Below are 12,208 nucleotides of genomic sequence, written 5' to 3'. Positions count from 1 at the left end.
CGGAATACTTTCATAATTCCTTGCACCCCAGTTTTATTTAGCAAAATTAGATTTCAGTGAATTCCTTTTTTGGAAAACAAATCACCGAATCTCAGTCTACCTGTTCATCGATACAAAATCAAATAAACGATGAGATTTGGAGGCGATTGGTGAGGTCAAGTGGCGGTTCGACCAGGCGATCAATTTTCTCGAATGTGCACATGAAGAACAACACAAGTTGATAATCGCCCATGACCACTTAGAGGTTGTCGATGAGCGCTTCCATTTTGCTCAAACCGAAGGATAGATGTTAAATCACATGGATGGGTAACTTGCTCGGAGGAAAAATAATGCTATTCTTCAAAGTTGTTCTGTAAAATGTACATGTGATGTTTACTCTGAAAAAACTGATGAAAAAGCAGTTACATAAAAAAATGCTGATTTTGTGATAGACTAAAACTAATTTTTGGAAAACCTCGATTTTCAAAAATAATCAAGAGCTTCACAAATGTCCATTTATTTAAGAAATGTAAAAAAATATAAAAATTTGAGGGATTTAATAAATATAATTAATTAAGAAATGTTTGGAAATCTTTCAAAGATGTTTTATTTTAGGAAAATATTCATTAGTTAAAATAGGTTTAACAATTTCAAGAAAATAATGAAGATTGTTTAAAAAACACAATTAAATTAAAAAATGTTAAAATAAATGATTAAGTATATAAATAATAATAATAAATTTGATGAAAAATAGGATAAAACCCATGAAAGACACAAAGAACCAACTAATAAAAGCTGAACTGCAGGACCAACAGATAAAATATGCTGAAATTGGCTGGTAGTCTCCACAATTTGTACTGATTGGTCACTAATCTTCGCAGTGAGTGAAGAATAGGATCTTTGCGTCGCTGATTTCCGCACACACCATATGCAGTTGGGCCGGCCTATTACCCGAGGTCTCATATTCCTTTTCCTTTGCTTAGACAAGATCATTATCACATGCGACTGTAAATCGGTGATCTCAGACATTAGGACGGGCACTGAAGGCAGGTATTCTACCATAATCGAAGAGATTGTAGCTCGGGCAAGAGAATTCACCAGCTGCGAGTTCATTTTTTAGGGCCGTTCGTCGAACCGGGATGCTCATAATTTAGCAAAATTCTCTTCTAGTTTAGATATTGGTCACCACTTGTGGCTAGGGGTTCCTCATGATCCCTTTATCATATATGTAAACCTTGACACTCATAAAAAAAATTCGGTTTACCACTCAAAAAAAATATTATGTTCTTTTTTTATTCTCAATCATTATGGATTTTCAACATTTATTTTTGTGTTTATGTTAAATAAATATTTCAAAAAATGTTGTATTTGTCTTTTCCTTTTTTATTGTAATAAATAATTCCAAAAACTATTTATTAAATTAATTATTTTTCAGTTTAATTGTGGAAAATACATAAATATTTTAAATTAGATGCATCAGCATTTGTTTTAGAATTCACGCATAATTAATTTTCTAATACATGAAAAGACCAAGAATAAATTAATAACTCTCCTAAAATACAAGAACATTACCTTTTTAGTCATGAGCATTTCACAACAAATATTTTTTCGATGGATCAAAATAGTTGTGAGATAGGATGGATATTGTTTTAAGTTAGCATCATCATTTTATTTAATATAAATGAATAAATATATTAAATTTCATTAAACAATTAAAATCATAACCTTTTTTCATTGGCCGATTATAAATATTTGTCGATCTGTGAAAATGGCTTACACTTCGATCGTAACTTTTTTCTCAAATTGTAAAAATACATGAAAACCCCTCATATTTCTTAATACAATGCTAATATAGACATGTTTCATACAATATGTTACCATCATAATTTTCCTCGGCCTATTTATTGAGTTGTAAAAATGGTTTTATACTAGTGCCGGTCTCGAGTCAATCTCGATCAAGCTAGCTTTCATACAAATAGGACGAACAAATTTCGATAATCAAAGGTGATGTTTTCAAATAAATATACCATAGCAACACGATATTTAACATAGAACATGACCATCTACCATAGTACTAATGGCTAAATTTGGTATGTGTTCTATTGACTTTCCATGTTTTCTTGCAAATAAAAGAAGAAAAATAACGTAAAGCATATAGGTTAATAAATTATCATATATCCTTTTAATATATAACATAATCATTATACATATTCAATGTCTTAAATAGTGGGCTATGCCATTTAGCGGCGGCTCTCCATAATCGAAGAGATTGTAGCTCGGGCAAGAGAATTCACCAGCAGAAGGATAATTTTGTATAGCGGCTTTGCGGGCTAAATGACGCCAAATGTAGCGTTATAGCTGAAATAGCAGGCTATTAGCGTCATTTTCAATTTAGCGATAAAATTGCATAGCTTTAGCGGTGAGCTCTTCAAAATCTCTAGCCAAGCTATAGCGGGCTATTTAAAACTTTGTTCATAATTATACCAGGTCAAGTCGTGGAGCTAAAATTGGACAAGCGTGTTGACTCAGGATCATCTTGTTTTGTGACCAACCTACGTAAGATGCTCATACTTAGCTCATTTCTTTTCGAGTCGATCTCGAGTCATTGTAGCTATGTTTCGAATGGAGTTTAATTCATGTCTATGTTATCTATTAGTGTCAATCGTCACAACATCCTGTTGTTTGAGACTACATCGCATAGAATAGAGGTCTCGCTGTTCTATCTACTTTCTAGTGTGGTTGTCATGGCTGAGTCGGCGATACCGGAGATCATGTGGTGTTTAGGTTGCTCACATGAATCGACGCTCTATCGATCCATGGTTCATCGTCCAACTCTTCGGTCTGTTGACGTCTCCCATTTCATTCTTTTGTGTTCCTAGTTTTCTTCTTTTGCAGTACGAGAACGAAGCAGTGGTCCTTGCTCGGTCTAAAAGGCTACAATAAAGTTATAGCACAGTTATCGCTAGCCCACTAGAACTTTGCAACATCCTCACGTCCAAAACGCTTGATACTTGATTACCATTGAGCTGCAGCAGTTTGCTCGCTGTCCATAGCACTAACACAGTAACATACTAACATGACAGATGTCAAAAGAAAAAACACAGTAACATGACAGACACACATGAGCAACTTTAAGTAATCTAATCTAGATTACATGGACACGTGCACACACATACACATGCCCACACACACAGTGGGATATGCTTGAAGCTAGCACAAAGTTGACGACAATGGGAATTCAGAACTTAGAAGTGGGACGACGAGGACGGCCGTGACCTGACGTCCACCCTGGCGGAGCGGTGGAAGAACTCGACGCAGTCGGAGATGGCCTCGTCGTAGTGTGCGTTGTTCACCGGCTGCAGGTTGGAGCTGCTGCACGACGGCCTCTTGGGAGCCACCGCGTCCTCGCCACCGCCCCTGCCGTTGGCGGAGAAGGTGACCTTGGGCGGCCGCGGCGGGAAGGCGAACAGGCCCACCAGCATCTTCCTGAACCCGTCCATTACCCTGGCAGGCCACCTTGGTGCAGGTCTCCCGCCATGGACGTAGTGCGCCTTGCTGCCGTGGTTGTGGTGGTGAGACGACGCCCCCGCCGCCGCTTTCTTCCTGTAGCTCGAGCTCCTCGCTTGCGGCCTCGACATTATAGCTTCTTGATGCTGGTTACTAAGCAATTGCGTGTGTGTGTGTGTGCAAAGCTAAGTAAGGTTGCTAGTACTCGCTAGGTAGGTGGGAACCGCATGTATACATGTGTTAGCTGATGAATGTAGTCCTATCTATAAGTGCCTGTCTAATGGTGATTAGTTAGTTAATTAACAGAGGTACCAACTGAGCGTGGATGTGATGGGCCAAAGAATTAGTGCTGAATGCTGATGACAAGATGTGCGGAGCAACGGATGCACCTTTTGGGAATTTTAAGGCTTGAAGGTACAAGGATCCATGTGCAGTGATCATCACTGAAGAGGACCCTTGCTTGATGCCTTTGTAGTTAACATATACTTTGCCTTTCCCATTAGGAAATGGGATGTTTGTTTTGATGCTTGTAATTGAACTGTGCCAGCTTCCTCCTGTCAAATTCAAATGGTGAAATTTGTCAACACAGGGCGAACAAAATACTACTCGTAACCCCAATCTTGGCTTGGAGTAGTTGTAGCGATGGGCTCAAACAATGGTAATGACGTTACCGAACAAAATGTTAGGTTGGACATAGTTTTTCTTTCACGCAACCCGCAGGAGCACTGACTCTTCGATAGTAGGAAAAAAAACTAGTTAATAAGATAAACTATGACAATTATCAAAACTAGAGGGGAAGGGGCGGATGATTGAGAAAAGACTCGTTCAATGGATCATTGATGAATGGTGTGTAAACTATTAATAGTTTATCAGTATTCTCACTTGTGTGGTGAACTCATATTAGTGCTACTGGCATGTTGTCGATGTATCCACAACTTTGATTTTTGCATAATATTCTTTCATCCATGCCTTGGACTCGACAAACATTTAGTTTGTCTTATATAAAATGTGCATTGAGGAGATACAAGCATAAACAAAAAATAGTTCTTATCCGATCTCTGCATAACTATATGATGCAAATGACCAAGAGAAAGTATGGAAAATAAAATGTGACCTATCTTGCAGCAACAAGAAACAATAACCTCCTAAAGTGATGGAAGATTGATCGATAGATTACATTGCTATTCATAGTGAGAAACCTCCTTGGCAATCACTCCATATCACCATATGCACACATATGTGTTACTCATATGCGTACATATCATAGGATAGAATAGTTTTGCACTTTGGCTTGTAAGTTCATAACCATGTCCACTAAAGTTATCTCAAAATAAGTAAAAAAAGTAGAGTACACGAAAGTTTCTTAATCATATAGCCAAATAATGACAATAATAGCTTGTTACCCCCTTCGCTAAATAAGCCGTGCGGGCAGTGTTAAATACGTATTAACCATGAACATCAATGATATATGACCATTGCCCTTGCTGGGAACTTTAGAAACATCTGACATGCACATGAACTAAAAAATTGACATGTAGATAAAAATCATAGTTAGCGCAGGTGAAGCTAATCTAGTTAAAGGTACTTGTTCAAAAGAGAATGTAGTTGAAGTTGCACAACTTGCGGTTGGATGTAGCTAGTCAGATGGCTTTAGCTTTGGATAATGTTCAGTAACCTTAAGTAGTACTATTTTGTTAGCTTGTGCAGAAAAAATATTACTGAAAAATTAATATTAATCATCTTTAGAGCAAACTCAGGAGGTGACAAACTGTGGTTTTGCTTGGATTGATGGACGTGTCACTTTCGGCCGTGTCTTTCTGAAAAGAAATACATGCAATCCATGGGATTAATTAGTAGCCACATATAATTATGTTGGCATTACAGGCTCTCCATTGCAATCGTTGAGCACATATGTAAGGATTAGTTATATTTAGCTTAGGCGCTTAGCTCTTGATGGCTTAACAGCTAGCGAAGACAGCGGAGCTTAATTAGCGCCCTTCTTGAGAAAGCATACTCATGGCGACCATCATACGTCTGTGTAAAATAAATGCCTTTAGCTAAGATTAAAAATAGGGGCTGCTCACCAAAATGAGGACATCGAAACATCTGTACAGCGATCATTGGAGACACTCCCTCTCTCTCTCTCCCTCTCTCTCTCTCTCTCTCTCTCTCTCTCTCTCTCTCTCTCTCTCTCTCTCTCCACACACACACATAAGAATAAATAAATATGAATACCAGTTGAAGGCTATATATCCTTACAAAAAGGTGCAATTATGACTTGACTAGCAATTAGATGAATAAAAAAATTATATGCAAAAGCCGTATAATTTTATTAATAAAACACTAAAATGATATAAATGAAACCTCGTGTGTTCAGATAAATAGTAAGTTTAAGATTTTTGTAGGGTTAATAGTAAGTTTAAGGTGAAATAAACCCGTGTTGTCTTCAACAAAAGAGAAACTTTAATTTCTTGCTGAACTGCTCTGTTCATGGGCCCATTTAGGCCCGTTGTCCGGTTAGCCCAACCTTTATCAGTGTCGTCCACCAACATCAAAACATAAATCAAAAGGCCTCTTGTAGGGCATTTTCTATTGTGCCGAAATCACTAATTAAGGAGTACTGTTTGCAAAGGTTACTCCCACCTTCCCAGGTTTATTCAAAATGTTTTGTCTCTTAAACCGTGCATCCAAATCTGGAACCGTTTTCACCATTGGATTCCTTGTGTTGAGATTATTAAAATTAGATTCCATGTTAATAGGTTTTAAGAACCTTTTTTCATGAAAAATCGAAAGAAAAAAAATGAACCGAAACCACGTTTTTTTTTCTCATTTTCAGCAGAGGCATAACGGCGCCTCTCATGAAAGTAACTATGTGCCTCCATCAGAAGCAATTCTGTGCCTCTCGTGAAAGAACAAAAGAAAGTGTTTTTCTTTTCCTTTTTAGAGAGGCACAAATCTGTGCCTCCACGAGAAGTAAATATGTGTCTCTTCTGGAAGAAAAAAAACAAACACATTTTTTTCCTTTTCTGAGAGACACAACTGTGCGTCCACGAGAAATAAATCCATACCTCTCAAGAAAGGGAAAAATGAAAAGAAAACGTGTTTTTCATGCAAAAAATCGATATTTTTCCCAAAAACCTAGGAAAACCGGGCAAAACCCGAAAGCAAAAAGAAAACAAAAAATCATGTAAAACCTGAAAATGCGTATAGAAAATATAAAAAGAATCTCGAAGGAGCGCCAACACATGCCAAGTGGCGCGCTCTCAGCCCACTAGAAGTGACCCTTGCGGGAGTCCCACAATGAGTACTCCCTCAGCTAGTTGCTCCCCTATTTAGCGTCTGTGGCGCCCGCTATAGTGTTATTTGCAAACCGTGCACACAGGGCTGTTGTTAATTAGTTACTTAACTTTTTAGTTGAATTAGTTACTTAATTATGCCCAGACCAAAATCTGATGTATACACTCGAGCCCACTAAGCTATCGCATGTCCAGGCCATTTAGGCCATCGTGGTCTCATGAAAATTAAGAAGTTACGGATTACAGATTACAAGGATGATTACCGAAAAACCTAGCGCCACCGTTGATAGAATCGATCTACCAACGGATCAATTTGGTGCTTGCCGCTGTCGTTGTGCTAGCCATGGCGTTCGACCTATGTCTTGGTTCCAAGACTTTAGTGGATCTCTTTATTTATTCCTTATTCCTCAAGGTACACAAGTAATTAGTGCCTTTATTGCTTGCATTCTACTTGTATGTTTTCACCGTATAACAGCCTATTTTGTAATTAGTATATTTCCATAAAGGTGCAATGGATTAATTTCTTGACATTATTCTTTTCAATTATGTTTGATGTTGCTTTCTGGACCTACTAGTAAGATATTCATCTACAGATTATAATCTACTTGAATGATCATAATACTTCGCTTGCGTCGAGTAATTATTACTAATTAGATATGTCATTTTTTAGTACGGTTAGATGTTATTGGCTGACGTTGGCCTACGTTAATCTAGGAGAAATATAGTATATTATAATTGCCAGCATACATTGTTATGTTTTGATATCAATGTCACATTAAGACTTCATATCACGGAGAAAATATGGATGAAACACACAAATTTGTCTCTTGTGGTGTGACCGGCTCCACGCGGTTTAATTTACTAGCATAACATGAAGTAGTGACGCTTGTTACAGATGTGATATGAACAACACCGCATGAGTCACGCTATAGGCGAGCCATAATAGACTTTTTTTTCTCTTTAACGATGATCATCACCTTCCACCCCCTCATATCCAAATCCTGGCTCTGCCCCTGGGTGCACACCACCATAGCGCTGGGCCGACCCATTTCACCTTTTTTCCTAGTAAAACTGCAAAAAAATGTGCGCACAGTTGAATCAAACTCAAAACCCTGTCGTCAAGTTTAACTTGCACTAACCAACCATTCACTCCACACGTTAAGGTAATGTACTTCCTTTTTGTTCGTTTATAACTTGTCTATTCGCGGAAGCTCCCGCTTTTGGGAAGCTTCCAGACGGTTTATTTTTTTGAGTTTTTTTCTGGACCCTTTTTCTTGGTTTTTCTTTCTTAAGTTTCTTTTTCTTTAATCTTTTTTCCTTTTCCTTTACTATTTTCTTAATATTTTTTCCTTTTTTAAAATGCACAAACTTTTGTTCAATGATTTTGTTTTCAAATTCAATGATCTTTTTTCAATTTTGACGCTTTGTTTCAAAAATCATTGTACCTTTTTCCTATTTGATGAACTTTTCTAAAATTTTGTGAACATATTTTAAAATTCATTGAACATTTTTTTTCAAAATCGATGAACTATTTTAACTTTGATGATTTGTTTTCAATTTTGACGAACTTTTTCAAATTCGTGATTTTTTTAAAGATAATTTAAAACTAAGTGATACATAGACGGATTGTGCAATAAATAGTGTGGCCACATTGTTCTTATCTTCTTGGCACTATTATAATTCACTAAAGTCGACTAGGTTTAGTGGTTGGTCAAACTAGTCCATGAAGGTAACACCGCGAGTTTGAATCGTGGAGAGTTTCACTTGTTTTTGCGCCTTTTTCACGCTTATTAGTCTCAGCATTACGCATTCGTGGGCTGGCCCAACTGGGCACTGCAGTGAGCGTCATTTGGCTTCTGCGGCGCTAAAGGCGCTTGATAGGAGGTCCTCTGTTGTAGTCATTAAGCATAGGTGTAGGCCGATATATAGAGTTTTTTTCCCCCATGGTTATAATGTACACATCTTTTATTAATACGAACGAAGCCAACAAACTTCCTTTCCTTCTTCCGCAATTGAGTCTGGTTCACGCCCAGGGCTGTTGAAGGGCCCATGCGAGCCGTGCGCTTGCACAGGGCCCACAGAATCAAAGGGCCCCCCACAATCAAGGTGACGATGGTCATGGTAGACCATGAGGTCAGTTAATTAATTTTAGTCTTTTGCATTGATACTTGAGAAATTTCTAAATATTGTATGAAATAACACAAATTTAAATTATATAATTAAGTGAGATTATGCTTGAGTTATATTATATGATTTTTAAAAATTTAGGGCTCCATTGTGCTTTTCGCACCGGGGCCCTGAATTCCTGGAGACGGTCCTTTTTGTGACTGTAGAAGCAATGCCACGATGGATATTATTCAGCTTTTTCAAGAGGAGTGTACGTGGAAAAATTAATGTTGATCGACGCGCTCGAAAGCGACAAATTTTGATCCATAATATTCGGCATTCTAGCCCGCCAGCAAGCAACGATTGAAGGAGCACTTGTGAACCTTGAAAAGGCAAAGACAATACCTGTTGTGTTTACTGAGTTACTCTAGCACTTTGCTATCTTTTTGCATACCTTCCACTCCCTTAAATAATGTTTTTTGTTGCAAAGTTCTTTCGAAGTGTTCGTGGCAAGCAAGTGTTAACTAGACGAAGGAGAATAATTACTAGTTGATTACTTTGTCTAAATTAATGAAAGGTTTATGTTAAATATGTTGGCCTAACAAGGTTGCATAATAACCATTGTCGTCGCTATAGCCATGATAACTTTTCAGGTGAAGAAAGTGGAGGGCTATCTGGTCATACCGATCGTAAGTCAATCAAAACCTTCATATTATTTCGGTTTACAAAATTGAGTCACTTACGATTTTGTTTCTTGCTCGAGGACAGCCAAGGTTTAAGCTTTGGGACGTTGATGAGTGTATTTTTACACTCATTTCACCGTTGTTTAAACTGGATCATCCCGGATATTCTTAAAATATCACTCTAATCTTATCAGTAATGACTAATAAATATAAAAGATTGCAAATCCCTATGTATAATTTGGTTTCACGGGAAATGGACCACTTCATGGAAGGAAATAAATCTGTATATGAAAATATGAAGTGTGGATATCAAACCAAATCAACTGGAGGTGTAACAGAGGAAACATGGGAGAAGATGGCATCTGGTACGAGTGTGAGCGCTCGTACTGATAGCTCGGTGACATCAACACAAGCACACTTTATAATGGGCCCGAGATGCCATTTGCAACAGAGAGAGAGAGAGAGAGAGAGAGAGAGAGAGAGAGAGAGAGAGAGAGAGAGAGAGAGAGAGAGAGAGAGAGAGAGCGCTACGGAGAATCACCAAGGCCACCAGAAACAGCACCAGTATCATCTATGTCTGTAGCAATTTATAAAATTCATCCAGTTAACCATATATGAGATCCACGATGTACAAACAATATCTAGACAGCTGCATCTTTTCGACCATTGCCTGCCGCTGTACATGTTGCAGGAAGGCTTTGAGGCTCCAGCAGTAAGGCAGCTACCGATCGAGTAAACAAGAAATGTGAAAGCCACAACCTCAAACCACACTAGTAAGTCATAGTACTAGTATGTTTGCTTTGCTATGCCTTGACCCAATTCCTCTACAATTTGATACAAGAAACAAAGAAGATCAAAAGAGCATCGATCCAGAAACCAATTACTAATCACTTTGATGTTGTGCATCTCCTATCAAGAAGAACTCCAGAGGGTGGCGAGGTGAGCTCGAGGTCACAAATGGCGGTCAACCGGTAGGTGTAGTGCCATGACCAGAACCTTTCCCGGACCTTGAAGGTCCCTCTGATGGTGTAGAGGATCTTGTTGCTCCTCATCTGGCTGAGCAGGTCGGCGGCCACCTCCGGCGGCAGCGCCACCTGGCTGGACAGCATGTGGACGTTGAGCACCGTGAAGTGCCCCCGCGGCTGCGCGAAGGGCGGCAGCGCCTGCACCGACACGAGCCTGCCCCGGAAGAAGAGCTCGACAGCGCCGGACTGGATGACGACGCCCATCTTGTGGTTGGGGTTGGAGATGTTGGCCACCAGCGTCATGTCGCCGTTGTAGTAGGAGGAGGGGGAGCCGACGTAGACGGTGTTGAGGGCGGCGTTGGCGACGTCAAAGGACGGCGTCCTCGGCTTCACCGAGAGGTAGACGATGAGGATGACGAGGCCGGCGAGGATGAGGAGGACGCTGAAGGCGAAGCCCGCGATGGCGGCGCACCACATAGCCGGGGTGGTCCGGCGCCGCGGCTGCAGGATGATCTTGGACGGAGGCGGTGGATCGGGCGTCGCCGGCTCCTGCTGCTTCATGCTGATGATCTTGGTGATGATGGTCCGTGGAGACTGGAGGTGGTACGGGGTAGGACTAGGAGTACCCATTGATCCCGAGCAGCAGCAGCAACAACCAATCACCAACGACCAATCACCAACGAAACCACAGAGACTAGAGGAGAGGAGAAGAAGCCAAGAGAGTATGGTGTCCAAACGGGAAAGCAAAAGGGAGCCAAAGGAACGAAGTAATGGAGGTAAAAGGGAGCTAATAAGCTAATGCAAAAGCAAAATAAAGAGGGAAGGGATAAAGAAGCAGCTTTTGCAAAGCAGTGAGTGGATGCTGGCCCGGCTGCCATTGCCTCGGACTCCATTCCCATTCCCATTTCCACCGTTGAAAATTCGGGGTAAAGGCGAAGTGGTGTGGGTGCCGGCAATTGATTGGGGCCTGCTTTAGAAAAGCATATTTCGAGCTGTGCGAGATAAAGCTCTCGCTCGGTTATTGGCCTCCTTTTTCATGTCTTCTGGAATGTGCTCTTCCTCCTACCAAGTTAAGCAAAGCAATCTAGAGAAAAAAACTCACTCCATTCTTGTGGCAAGAGGCAACTCACTTAAGCAAAACAATGTAGAAAGAACTCACTCACCATCGATACTGATTTCTGCAATCTTGTGCATAAAGCTCAAGCTTAATTTTCGTGGGAGCTGGATGTGTGTGAGAAACTGAAAATAGTTACTCCGGCCCGGAGCGGGAAGAGAAGCTCGCACAGGTTGCTTAACCTCGAAAAAGCGCAAAGCACGCGGAGAACGACGGTTAATTCGTGGCTAAGGAACCAGAGACATTCTTGGTGGCCCGCATGTGGCTTTATGCTACCTTCCCTATTCTTGAACGCGTTCCTTTTTCGTGGCTTTTCTTTGATGAGTTCTTTTTTTTTGCGTCAAATTGACCAATGAGCATCTGCCACGTGAATTAGTGGGAGATGTTTTTGACAAAAGATGGATTTTATTAGTCCCTCTGATCCATATTAATTGTTACTTTTTTTTCTCTAAAATTAACTATCGGCAAGTATCGAAGTCATATAAAACCAAATCTGTGCGTAGGGAGGACAAAGAAAACCCGAAGCGATCATATCCGTAATCCACAAACTACAACAAT

General features: G+C 39.9%; 2 protein-coding genes across 2 annotated transcripts; both read right to left on the bottom strand.

Annotated features, from left to right (window-relative positions):
* Positions 1-3,224: 3,224 nt before the first annotated feature.
* Positions 3,225-3,617, bottom strand: LOC123050905 (uncharacterized). The gene has a single exon (XM_044473615.1). The coding sequence runs from the start codon at positions 3,615-3,617 to the stop codon at positions 3,225-3,227; it is 393 nt and encodes a 130-aa protein (XP_044329550.1).
* Positions 3,618-10,138: 6,521 nt separating this feature from the next.
* On the bottom strand, positions 10,139-11,811 carry LOC123048128 (NDR1/HIN1-like protein 26). The gene has a single exon (XM_044471293.1). The coding sequence runs from the start codon at positions 11,164-11,166 to the stop codon at positions 10,459-10,461; it is 708 nt and encodes a 235-aa protein (XP_044327228.1). The 5' UTR covers positions 11,167-11,811; the 3' UTR covers positions 10,139-10,458.
* Between the last annotated feature and the right edge of the window lie 397 nt (positions 11,812-12,208).

The sequence above is a fragment of the Triticum aestivum genome, chromosome 2D (assembly GCF_018294505.1).
Source record: "Triticum aestivum cultivar Chinese Spring chromosome 2D, IWGSC CS RefSeq v2.1, whole genome shotgun sequence".
Taxonomy (NCBI): Eukaryota; Viridiplantae; Streptophyta; class Magnoliopsida; order Poales; family Poaceae; genus Triticum; species Triticum aestivum.
The sequence above is the reverse complement of the archived record's forward strand: the minus strand, read 5'-3'. Positions and strand labels throughout refer to the sequence as shown.